General features: G+C 47.3%; 1 protein-coding gene across 4 annotated transcripts in view; it reads left to right on the top strand.

The window, feature by feature from the left end:
* The window catches only part of CLEC16A (C-type lectin domain containing 16A), a 223,624-nt gene that overhangs the window by 92,388 nt on the left and 118,861 nt on the right, over positions 1-12,375 (top strand). For 2 of the 4 annotated variants that reach the window (XM_023507562.1, XM_023507564.1), the window contains exons 13-15: positions 8,028-8,150; positions 8,257-8,382; positions 11,408-11,517. In XM_023507562.1, coding sequence (XP_023363330.1) covers positions 8,028-8,150; positions 8,257-8,382; positions 11,408-11,517 — 359 coding nt within the window. The remainder of the gene's footprint in view (positions 1-8,027; positions 8,151-8,256; positions 8,383-11,407; positions 11,518-12,375) is intronic. The other 2 variants (XM_012812106.2, XM_023507563.1) reach the window with 1 other exon arrangement.

The raw sequence follows: 12,375 nt of genomic DNA, 5'->3' as shown, positions 1-12,375 counted from the left end.
GAGTAAACATTTTTAATTTCTGTGAAGTTCTTATGGCCCTTTTGTGTGGGGCACATTCTCCCCATTCTGGACTGCAGGCCTTGAAAGGCAGAAACCATGGCTTTCCTGGTGCCCCATGTAGTTCCCAGCCTAGCCCCTGGTAGTCCATCAGTGCTCAGCCAAAGTTTGTTGATGCGTCACCTCTCCACCATGTGGCAACTCCCCAAGGCTGCTGTCTCCCTGGCATCCTGTGCTCAGGGCCTCAGTAGGGGAGCTGCTGTCTGTGAGGTAGAGATGCCAGGCTTCTAGGTACAGTGAGCAAACTCTTCATTTCTTGGGTGACTGGCTTTCTCGATGGTCTTCCTCCCTTGAACTCTGACCTGTGGGGACAGTGGGAATGTGGTGCTTACCATGTGTGCTGTGGCCTGCCTTCATCCAGTAATGTGGCCTGGAGACATACCTTCTCAACTTCCTGCTTAGCCTGTAGGAATGAGGGCCCACTTCCTGAGGACACCTAACTGTGGGGTCAGGGAACTGGAAAGAAGCAGCCAGAGGGTGGGAAGGGTAGCAGGGAGAAGGCTGAGCAAAACAGGACATAGAGCCTGGGACACATCTATAGGATCACTACTTGTGCTTCAGGGTGAGCAGCAACCTGTCCCTCGTGGCAGGGTGCCCTGAGAGGCAGGCAGGCAGGCTGGAGCCAGTTTGCAGGCTATGGTACAGGCAGGGTGTGGGTCCTGTATTCCTTCAAATGTGTGGGGGCTGCTAGAGGGCGGTGGGTCCAGGAAGGGATCTGATCTACTCTACACTCCTCCATGGGTTCATGGTAATTTCAGCTGGAAGATAGGAGGGATGGAGAGATGTGAGCGCTGGCAAGGAGGGAAGCTGACAGACTTTCTTATCATCTAACAAGTGTTTGCTGGGCTCTTGCAATGGATAAGGTACTGTTGTAGGAACTAGAACAAATCTCATGAGTCTTATTCAAGTGAACAGCAAGATAAATTGTGATTGTGACAAACCATAGAAGAAAATGAATAGAGTGGAACGATAAGTAATGGATGGTTGTGATGCAGGGGTCACGAATTTACCAGCCAGGGTGGTCAGAGAAGTCTTCTGTGAGGAAGGAACATCAGAGCTGATGCCTGAAGAGGGGGAAGGAGCCAGCTGGGGGAAGATCTGGGGCAAGAGTGCTCCAGGCAAAGGTGCATATGCAAAGCCTTGAGGTGGGAATAAACTTACACATCTAAGGTGCAGAAAGCAGCCAAGGTGAGACTGGCCATGTAGGCAGGGACCAGATCACATAGGGCCTCGAAAGCTGTGAAAAGAGATTTAAATTTTATTCCAGTTGCAATGGGAAACCCCTACAGGATTTTTAAGTAGGACGGTGATGTGATCAGATGGAAGTTTTTTGTTGTTATTTTTGTTTTGTTTTATTTATTTATTTATTTATTTATTTATTTTTGATATAGAGCTTCACCGTGTTGCCCTCAATAGAGTGCTGTGGTGTCACAGCTCACAGCAACCTCAAACTCTTGGGCTTAAGCGATTCTCTTGCCTCAGCCTCCCAAGTAGCTGGGACTACACGTGCCTGCCACAATGCCTGGCTATTTTTTTGTTGTAGTTGTCATTGTTGTTTAGCAGACCTGGGCCAGGTTCAAACCCACCAGCCTCAGTATATGTGGCCAGCACCCTAACCACTGAGCTATGGGCGCCGAACCCAGATGGAAGTTTTTAAAAGAAACTTCTGGCTACTAGATGCAAAGTGGATTCATAGGGGTGTGGGAATGAGTCTCAGAGGGGAATGCTGGGAGCCTTGTTAGGAAGCTGCTGCAGTAGTCTCAGCAAGAAATAATGTGGATTGGATTAGGGTGTTGGCTGGAGAAATGGGGGAAACTGAAAGGGTTCATGACAACTTTGGAGCTAAGGCCAGGGCGTGCTGATGAATTGGATGCGGGGAGGTGTGCAGTGACGTGAAAGGGATGCATTAAGAATGACTCTTGTGATTTGGCCTTATCAACCATCGGTGGCCATTTACTAAGATGGGGAGATGAGAAGAGGCACAGGGGTGGAGATGGACTTGGGCTAGATTTGAATGAGGGTGGGGGGCACCAAGGGAAGAGTTTGAGTGAGGCCCAAGTTCCTGGCTCCTATCTCTGCATGACAGATGGTGCCATTTCCAGAACCAGTGAGCATAGGCTGCCACAGAGCAGTTTTGGAGAAGAAACTGGAGAGTTCAAGTTTGGTGCCCTGAGGCCCAGGTGCCTCAGAGAGCTGCCAGCTGGCAAGAGTGCTAGTCCTGGTCTGTGGGCCCAGGCTGTGCACTGGTGGGTTTGGGTGGGGGCTTGCTGCTGGCTGGTTTGGGTTAGGCAACAGGAGGTTAGCTTCTTTCATCTTTAGTCTCTTCCAGATCCTTACGCCTAAGCATGCCCCCAAATGAGATAGTTTCTTTCTGATAGATTTTTCCTCATAGACAATTTTAACATAAAAGCAATGTTAATGAAAACCAAATGTGAGCGCAGGCCTTCCAGTAAATCATAATAGATGAGATGCTGCACTGAAATAAATATCCCACGGTGGAAAGGGTTGACCAGTTGGCAGAAGGCGCTTGTTGTGATTCAGTTGGGCCACATAATGAATTCTGGTTCGTATCTGTAAAAGAAAATGCAGCCTTTGCTCTTTTGTCAAGTCCAAGGGCAGGCAGAGGTGGGGGATGAGTTTTGCAGCTTTTGTGTTCTTAACACTTCCCCGGTCCGGTCCGGGTCCACCCACTGCCCTCTGCTCCTGCCCCTTCCTTTCATTTTTGTTTACCCCGGAGGAGCCTTGGGCTTTTGTGTTGTGTTTGTTTCACTAAGTAACAAGATGAGAGATAGGGGTACGTTTGAAAGGTAATAGGATAAAGGGGGTCATTGGTTATGCAGAAAACTGGCAAAATATCATTTTGGATCTTGACTGACTCATAATCAGAACTGGAAATACATTGGAAATTAACCCAACATCTGGTTAGCTTTTGAAATAGCTGGCATATAGTTTTCCAAAGCTGGCAACACTTGCCATGACTTGCCAAAGAGACCATGCGTGGTCAAAAGAAATGTTAAAAGTTTAAACATTATTTACCTGATATTCTCATGGTCTCTGTGTCCAGGTTTGTCTCTCTAAGTTGATTCAGGGCAGCTTTGGTCTGGATCTTTGTCACTCCTGCCTTGAATGGGGGGCCACCACTTAAGGGGAAAGAATCCAGAAATCACAACTGAGCAGGAAGCTTATATTGCAGAGCTGCGCCCTTCCCTTCTGGTTTGGATTCTTTGAATGAGTTAGTTGAGAGCTCCACCCCCCAGTTCTGTAGAGAAGGGGATACCCTTTCTGACTCATTTGGGCAAGCAGGCTTTGGCCCCTAAGGCAGGTCTGAGGGAGAAGGCAAGAAACACTTACTTGGTCTGTGGGAAGTCAGTGAGCTAGTATTCCTGGGGGAGGCACATCCAGGGTTTCTTTGGAATTTGTCTGTCACTGGGTACTTAATGGTTGAAGTAAATAAAATAATATATTATCTACAGTGTTTGTTTCAAAAAGAGGGAAATGACTAGCAAAGAAAAGCTGTTTTGGTTTGCTGCAAAACCTGCCTTTCTATGACTAAAATTTATAGTGTGTGTGTATATGTGTCCTTGCACACATGTGCTATCTTACCTTTCATATATATGTCCCTTTCATATATACTGTGATGTTGACCTTATTCATTCAGAATTGTCAGCCATCATTTTGCTTCAGGAAGGTGGTTGAAGCCCAAATCAAATGCTCTTCTGCAAATAAAATACCTTCCTAAGAATAGTGACGAAGATGTAATGCTTGTTATAGAAAACAAAAATGAGAATATGATTTTTCTCAATTGCCTATGATTTTACCACCTCACAGGAACCATTTGCTAACAGTTCTGCTTCTTTCTTTCTAGTCTCTTTTGTACATAGGGTGATAGTTGACCTGTTCTGCTCAGTTGTCATGTTGTAGCTTCTAATTTGTGGCTGTTTCCCTTAATTTTGAGATATGTCTGATCCTCTCTTTTTTGTAGTGGGTTAAATTTGATCAAAATTAATTAACTCCTTTAAAACTAAATTTGATTCAGCAAACGTTTGTGGACTATTGTCTTTGTGCCAAGAACACTACTAGATACAGGGACACATGTAGCTTGGGCAGGTGGAGGGACAGAGAAGAATTAATAAGCAGGTGTCATGGGGCACAGCAGGGAGGGTGGAAGGTGGCCCGGACTCAGAGGGCCATATTTAGTTCTGGGCTTTCCCACTATCTATGGGACCTCAGGCAAGCTTCTTGTCTTCTTTGAGCCTCCATTTCCTCATCTACAAAATGGGAATAATTTTATGTCCTATATAGAATGTCATACGGAGTAGATGAGGCATTATAAGTAACATGCCTGGCTTGTGGTCACCATTTCTTCAGTGCTTACTGTATGAAGGAGATCTTAGCAGAATCCTCCCTTCCTTCCACCCAAAGGCACCCTGACTTTACCCAAAGAGACCTGGCGTTTTTGTTGTTTGCTTACTTCCACTGAGTACTTTGGTGACTGATGAGGCCTGTTTGAGAAAGACTTGGTAGTCAGTAGCTATCAGCCACTTTCTAAGGCTTCTGGAGTTAGAGGAATATCAGGAGCCTTCGAATTGCTGCACAGGCCTTGAAAACTGAGAGTCAGTGTGGATTGATTCAGAGTGACAGAGGCAAGGAAGAGACTCGGGAGAGGAGATAAAAGCACATGGCCCAGAGGCAGATAAGGAGATGGTTAAAGGGTTTTTTGGTTGTTTTTTTTTTTTTTTTTGATACAGTTTTGCCATAAGTTATGTGGAATCTCCTCTGCTCTCTGTCGTCCGTGGTTGGTGAAATGCACCTCACGCAGAATGTATGGCAGTACTGGGCCTATTAGGGAAGGGCCAGAGCATAGAAACCACCCCAGAGTCAGCCATAGCACAACCAGGTCACACCCCTGCCACTAAATGCCTCTCATGGGTCCCTCCACTGCATCACCCACCAGGGGTCCATCACCCACCGAGCTTTGCCCATTCCTCACCATCCTCCACCTCACAGCTCCACCCAGCTCTGCTCTACTACCTGCAGTCCCTCCTTGGCCTGGCAAGTCCTGGCACTCTCTGTCCAGCTTAAGGCAAATTCCTAATTCATCCTCAGAACCCAGCAGCCTGAGCAGCTCTCTCCTGACAGGGGCCCCCAACAGCTCAGCATGCCTTCTTTGGGCCTTCTGTACCATGAATTCCCATCCATGTGTAATGGCAGGAGGTAGCAGTCATTGACCTGTGACAGTGTTCTTTTCCTCATCCAATCCTGACAATGATCCTGATGAGGGTCGTTACTATAATTATTCCCATTTCCCAGGTGAGGACTAAGTCTGAAATAGGTCAAGTCCAAAAACAAAATTCCTCCCACACGACTCTTTCCCTGGGAGAGAGTAAGCCAAAGGACAGAGAAGCCTACCTTGGAAGTGGTAGCTGTTGTCAGCATGAGAGGCCAGGGGCTCTCTGTGTGGGTGGTTGCCACCCTTCCTACCTGCACCCTCCTTTGGAATCATCTGAAGGTAGTTCACATTATGCTTGGGGAAGCAGCTTAATGTCTTTGGGCCTTAACTTCCTCACCAAAGGAAGAGGTTGAACTTAGCATCTGGTGCAGATAGAAGCACTGCATTCTCTCTGGGGCCCTCCCCTTGGAGAATGGATCTGCCAGTGGGGGGTGGTCAGGAGAACCATTCCCTGATTTTGCCACAGATTTCCTCATTTTCCAGAAATTCTACATGGGGGTAGAGAAGATGGCAATAATTGGAAAAAAACAAAATGGACCTCTCCATGGAATTTCAACACTAGTTTCCTCTTTCTGTGATTCTCTGGCTACCACTATGTCCCAGAGGTAGCTGGCAGCTGGGCTTTTTCTGCAGCCTTCTCTGACCTCTGATGTAGGGCAATGGATGGTCAGGCTGGACAGTTGGTTGATATGCCTGGGAGGCAGAGGAGCCTTTTTTCCCCCAGAACCACTGACTAGAAGTTTGCAGAGGGCCAGGAATTAAAGGCTAGAGAGATTTTGAGATGGTACTGACATCTTTAGAGAAAAAAATGCTAGAAAGATTCAGTTGATGTTGATGTTCTTTTTGCCATTTTATAAGCCAGAATGCTTCAGAGTTAGACATTTAGCATCAAAATAGGATACAGAAATTACAAATTAAATTTTTACTGCAATCAAATTATTGAATGAAGCCACATTTGTGGGGCATGAGAGAGAATAGTACCAAATTTGAGCTCTCAAGCTGTCCCTCACTCATCATGTCTTTGGTATGACTTAGCCTCTCGCTAGAAGTTGGACAGAATTCAATAAAGTAAAATATATTGTTATGGTTTATTACATCAACGTGTGTGTAGGAGTTACTTAGAATCCAAACACTCAGCTCTTCAATGCTATCTTCCACTGTTTTGTCAAGGTTCTAAATGAAGCATCATCTGGTACTCAAGAGGCCGTATTTCAAGAGTTCCGAGAAGTGCCACCTTACCCTCTTATTGTAGAATAACAGGAAAGGATGTGCTTCAAGCATAAACAATCCATTTGTTTCTCTGAGCTTGGATGGATCAAGCAAATGTTTGTTTCTACAAGTGTATTTTTAAGAGCCATGCTAGATGAGCAAGTAAGCAGTTTGAAGACCTCTTATTCGAGGCCTGGACTGTTGTAGCAGCCCTAATAGGTCTCCAGTTACCCCAGCAACTAGGTACTGCTTTAGGAAAAATGATAACATGGCTCGTAGTTATCAACTTAGGTCGTTTCCTCTTTCCTCTTCCCACTCACCTGTCCTACTCCTATCTCATCTTTTATCTATCAAATGTTGTTAGTTTTTACACAGGGAACTGCAGAATTTTCACTGAAGGAAAAGTAATTCCTTTGCCTCTTGATAGATCTCCTTTATTGGTTTTATTATTTGTGCACCTTTCCATAATAAAGGTTTAGCTTAGTCTCTTTCTGCTAATGCCATGCCCTCGGGCCACATTAGCATCTGCCTTGCCTAGCTCACAGCCTGCTACCCAGTGTGTTTGTTGAGTGGGCCTCAGTCAGGCCCAGCTCATTGAGTTCGTTGTTAAGAGCTTGAAGCTATGATTGTTGGAGATGACTGTAGCTTCCTTTGTGTCTGGACTCTTTCTCTAGACCTGTGTTTCCCCACATGTGGAATGTTCCTCGTGTAGGAGTGGCTTCAGGTGGCACACAGACCTGGCACAAAACATTAGTGATCACACTGGGTGAAAATTACTCTTTTTTCCATTCCCTGTGCTCATGTCTAGGAGAATGTTACCACTTGGATCAGTCAACACTATTAAGTACTTGTTATCCTCCCTTTTAAATGAAAATCAGGCCTTGGGCCACAATGAGTAGACAGTCTACAGTCATTGGCTAGAATGTAAAGGTACTTTTAGATTTTTTTAATGGTTATTGTCAATTTTTCATTGTATCAGTGCTGACTTCCTATTTATGAGTAGTGACAGAAAATGTATTAGGCTGGGTGTAGGACTCATACCTATGAGTAATCCTATCACTTTGATAGATTGAGATAGGAGGATTGCTTGAGGCCAAGATGAGCCTGGGCAACATAGTGAGACCCATCTACACAAAAAATAAAATTTTAGCTGAGCATGGTGGTGCACACCCATAGTCCCAACTACTTGAGAGGCTAAAACAGGAGGATCACTTAAGCCTAGGAGTTCAAGGTTACAGTAAGCTATGATTACACTGCTGCACTTCAGGCTTGATGACAGAGTGAGACCCTATCTCAATGAAAAAGATAACAAAAAAGAAAGAAAATGTATATTTTAATACATTTACATGAGTTCAATTTACCGAGAACTCTGAGGTAAGGTATAGTATCAGCAGCAACCCATAATGATGGAAATCACAAAGGTGGAATGTAGGAGGCTGAAGCTGAGGAAACCCCGCTGTGGGCCCTTTCAGAATGAGAGTTCTCGGAGTAAGGCAGCTCCACTCACAGCTTTCCTCCTTCTCTGTCCTAGGCATAGATCCTGAGAAATTAGAGCGAATCCAGCTCCCAGTGCCGAATGCAGCCGAGAAGACCACTTATAACCACCTCCTGGCTGAGAGACTCATCAGGATCATGAACAACGCTGCCCAGCCAGGTGCCCGGGGCAGCTGCTTACAGGGCTGGGGTCAGAGGGCCTTGGCATCTGGCTATGGCCCTTCTGAGAATCCAGACAAATCTCAGCCACTCTCTCTACCCCTCAGCCCCTGTGTCCTGGGCCACCAACACTCTCCTGCCTGCTGCAGCTGGGCCTTCAGCTCTGGGTCTCCTCCCCCTCCCTCCAGGTGGCCCAAGGCTATCTTGGGAGAGCAAGGAAAGAAGATTGGAAGGTTTGGATCAGATGTTCTTGGTACTATGTGATGTGCCCAGTATCTGCACTGGTCAACCTACTCTGAGGTTTGGCCAGCACCAGTTTGCACCTGGGGGAGGGCTAGAAAGAACAGGTGCAGTGACCTGGCACAGTGCTTCTCAACTGGAGGTGATTTTGCTCCCCTCCCCCATAGAGACATCAACAATGTCTGGAGAGTTTGGGGGCCATTACAACTCAGGGAGCGGGTGTTATTGGCATGTAACATCTAAAGGCCAAGGTGCTGCTGAATGCCATGCAAGGCACAGGCCAGCCCTACCATATGGGATTATCCACCAGCAGTGCTGAGGTTGGAAACCCCTGATTGCAAAGGCAGGGAGAGAGGCCACCAGGGCAAGTGGGTGCAGGGTAGAGGCCCGACTGAGCTGCTGACCTGGTGGAGAGAGAGCCAACAGGTCGTGGGTCTGGAGCAGCCCAGCCGTCTGGACTGGGGCAGGGGTGGGGAGGTGGTGACTGCTCAGGGGAGCTTTTGAAGTCACGGAGGGTGGGGTTTAGGTGGTGGCTGGAAACAGACAGAATGTGGTTGTGCTGGTGAGCGGAGGGACTTGGAGGGGACTGGTCAGTGGCCTCAGAGGCGTTTATTCACTCAACAGATGTTCACCGGTGCCTCCTGTGTGCTGGCTACAGAGTGTGAGGGATGAGGGCAAAGGTGGTTTGGGATGGAGGAGGCTCCTGGTAGTCTGTGAAGTTCTAGAAGACTGTGGGCTTTATGTGGAGAGGGCTCAAGAGCTCAGAGGTGAGGCCAGGGCCAGAGGCAGCACTGTGGGACCCAGAGACACATGGGTGGCTTGTGAAGCCCCAGGAGAGAAGGAAGGGCTGTTGACTGGGCCCATTTCCAGAGTCGAGGAAGAGAAAGAGCCAGCACTGGAGCCTGAGGCAGGACCCATGTGGGGAGAGAAGTGGGGGAGGATGTGGGGTCTTGGGTGGTGAACTCAAGACAGAGAGGTGCTCCATGGATTTAGCATCTACTGAGAGGTCCCATCTGAGAGGCCCAGCATGTCTCTGATGGCAGTGCTGGGGGGGTCTTTGGCAGGTGCTACATGAGCTGGATGGGGCCAAGGCAGGTAAGGCAAGTGGAGAAGGTACCCTGGTCCAACACTCAGGATCAGGAAGGACAGCCATACCTTAGAAGAGAAGATGTGGAGGTGACTCAGTGGCATGGCCTAGAAGCTTCTTTGAGAAGGAAGGGTCTTTCTGACCCCTCTATTTACCTCAAGAATCAGGGTGGGTGGGAATAGGGCTCAGTTTCTTGGCAGGGGCTCCCAGATGTAGAAAGTCATACTTCTTTGGGTGGAAGGCCACATTTCACTTCCCTTGAGGCAGTAGGAGTATTTGCAAGGACAGCAGGTGCAAGACAGTCTTCCAACAGGGAGCAGTGGGGGCGGGATGAGGCAGGCAGCAGTGGGACTGTCCCTGGGGAGACAGACTGACCAGGAGGAGGCAGCTGAAGAGACGTCTGTTAGTGCTGGGGTGGAAGAACCGATGGAGCTGAGGCTACCCAGCCTTTCTCCATGGAGGTCCCCAGGGTTTGTGTCATGCTTTGGAAGAACTATTTTGTATGATATGCTTTTCTTATGTTTTAAACAAACAAATTCCCCATTCTCATCTGTTTCTACCTGACACACAGGGGTATTAACAAAGGCACAGGCAGGGAGGTGTGCCAGGGCGAATGTGCTTGGAGTTTTCCCCAGTGCCCGCCCTCATGTTTCTGCCTTAGGGGCATGGCCTAGAGACTTCCTCCTTTCCTGGGCCCTCCCTCCACAATAGGACCCTTCCCCAGAAATAAGCTTACAGACCCACAAAGGAGCTGGCATAAGAGCAATTGTCCTTCAGTCAAGCCATTAACAGATGCCAGATGGGGGTTTTGGCACCTGGAGCACCTGGAGTTCACCACTGCTTAACTGTGAGACCCTGGACGAGTCACTTCACTTTTTTAAACCTTGGTCTTGAAAGGACCCGTTGCATTGTGGTAGATGTTTATAGAGACTCCTTGAGGGGCATATGGATAGCACCTGGCTCATGGTAGGATAGTGTAGCAGGCTGTTTTAGTCAGAATTTGGTTGTAGTTGACAGAAACACTATTCAGACTGGCTTAAACAATACCAACAGAAACAAATAAAACTGTGTTGGCTTGTAAAATTTGTTGGGTCTGGCTTCAGGCACAGCTGGATCCAAGGGCTCAAATAGTATTTTCAAGACTCACTACCTTTGGACTCTGCTGCCTCCAGGGTTAGCAAGACCATTTCCAGCACCTTTAGCAGTCCCTTTAACACTGACCCTCTAGACTTGCTTGAAGGGGGTATGTTTAGGTTTGTGCAGTCCAGATGGAAGGGAGATCTTCAAGCTCTCTTTACAGAGTGCTTTACAAAGATTGAAAATGCTGGCAAGGGTGGAGAGGTAGCAGATGTCGGTTATGCTTGTGCCATTCATGGCGCCATTATTGTTGCTGTCCTCTCCACAACTTAGCACAGGAGGAATTCTCATACAGTTCAGCAGATTGTGGGATTGAGCCTTACTTGCTCTGACTAGCTCCCTTGCCTGTCCCTTACCCAATCACTATGACCAGGAGAATGGAACACCCTGACCTGAATACTGCTATACCCCAATCACATGACCCAGACTGGGGCTGGTGTTTCTCCAAAGGAAAGCATAGGTGCTCATGCTTTCCCTTTGAGAAAGGGAAAAGAACGCTGAACAAGCCAAACAGCCACAGAGGGCCACTTCCTAAGCCTTCAGTAATGCTTAGTCATCCCCCACCCCATTAAAGGGACTTCAGGATGTCTTTGGTTTAGGTAGTTTTGAGGGGGGACATTGAATTGTAACTTATTGAGAAGGAGATTGGCATGTAGGGTCTCCCTCAGTGTCCCCATTAGATGTTGTGGACCTTGAGCAGTCAGCCAGTCAGCTGACCTGTTAGCTTCAAAGTAGGTAAGACTCAGTGGCAGTCTGCCCTGGCTGTGCGAGGCTCACCTTGGTGTGCTCGGCAGATGGAAAGATCCGGCTGGCGACCCTGGAGCTCAGCTGCTTGCTCCTGAAGCAGCAAGTCCTGACCAGCTCCGGCTGCATCATCAAAGACGTGCACCTGGCCTGCCTGGAGGTGAGGCCTCTCTTCCCTCCTTCTCCCTGCAGCCTCCAGATATGGGCCCTCATCCACAGTGTCCCCACTCAGTAGCTGGAAGAAGTGAGGTTGGTCCCCTGAGATCCTACTCCCACCCACTTGGTCAGAAGGAACTTTGATTCAGTTCAGACTTGTTGAAATTTCACTCAGCTATGAATTTTATCAGTTTCTGTTGCAGTTATTTGCTTCTGTATTTGTTTCCAGGATTTTTAAATTTTTCCTTTTGTATTACAAAAGTTTTATACATATACAAACCTATACACATACATATGTATACATTTATAGTTTTGTGCTAAATTGTATGTTTATTAAGTCTTCAATAGCGTTTTGGGCTACTCACCTTTATTTTCCTTGTTTATTTTAGAAAATTTAGGAAGTGCAAAGAGAGAAAAAAAGTACAGCTATAGTTGACTTTGGTGTGTGTTTATGCAGACATTCACACTCACATATGCATATGTAGACACACATTTATTAGATAAATTGTTGTATAAAATTGGAGTCAAAAGAGCCATAGTTTAAAACCCATTTCCTCCCACTTAACTGTATATTAACAATTTTCCTGGGCTCAGTGCCCGTGGCTCAAGTGGCTAAAGCACCAGCCACATACAACTAAGGTGGTGGGTTCGAATCCAGCCCGGGCCCGCCAAAACAATGACAGCTGCAACCACAAGATAGCTGGGTGTTGTGGCGGGCACCTGTGGTCCAGCTACTTGGGAGGCTGAGGCAGGAGACTCTCTTGAGCCCGGGAGTTGGAGGTTGCTGTGAGCTGTGATGCCATAGCACTCTACCCAGGGGGATAGCTTGAGGCTCTGTCTCAAAAAAAAAAAAAAAAAAAAA

Source organism: Otolemur garnettii, unplaced genomic scaffold, assembly GCF_000181295.1.
Source record: "Otolemur garnettii isolate 467f Iridium unplaced genomic scaffold, OtoGar3 scaffold00189, whole genome shotgun sequence".
Classification (NCBI taxonomy): Eukaryota; Metazoa; Chordata; class Mammalia; order Primates; family Galagidae; genus Otolemur; species Otolemur garnettii.
Note: the sequence above shows the minus strand (reverse complement) of the source record. Positions and strands in the feature narration are given on the sequence as shown.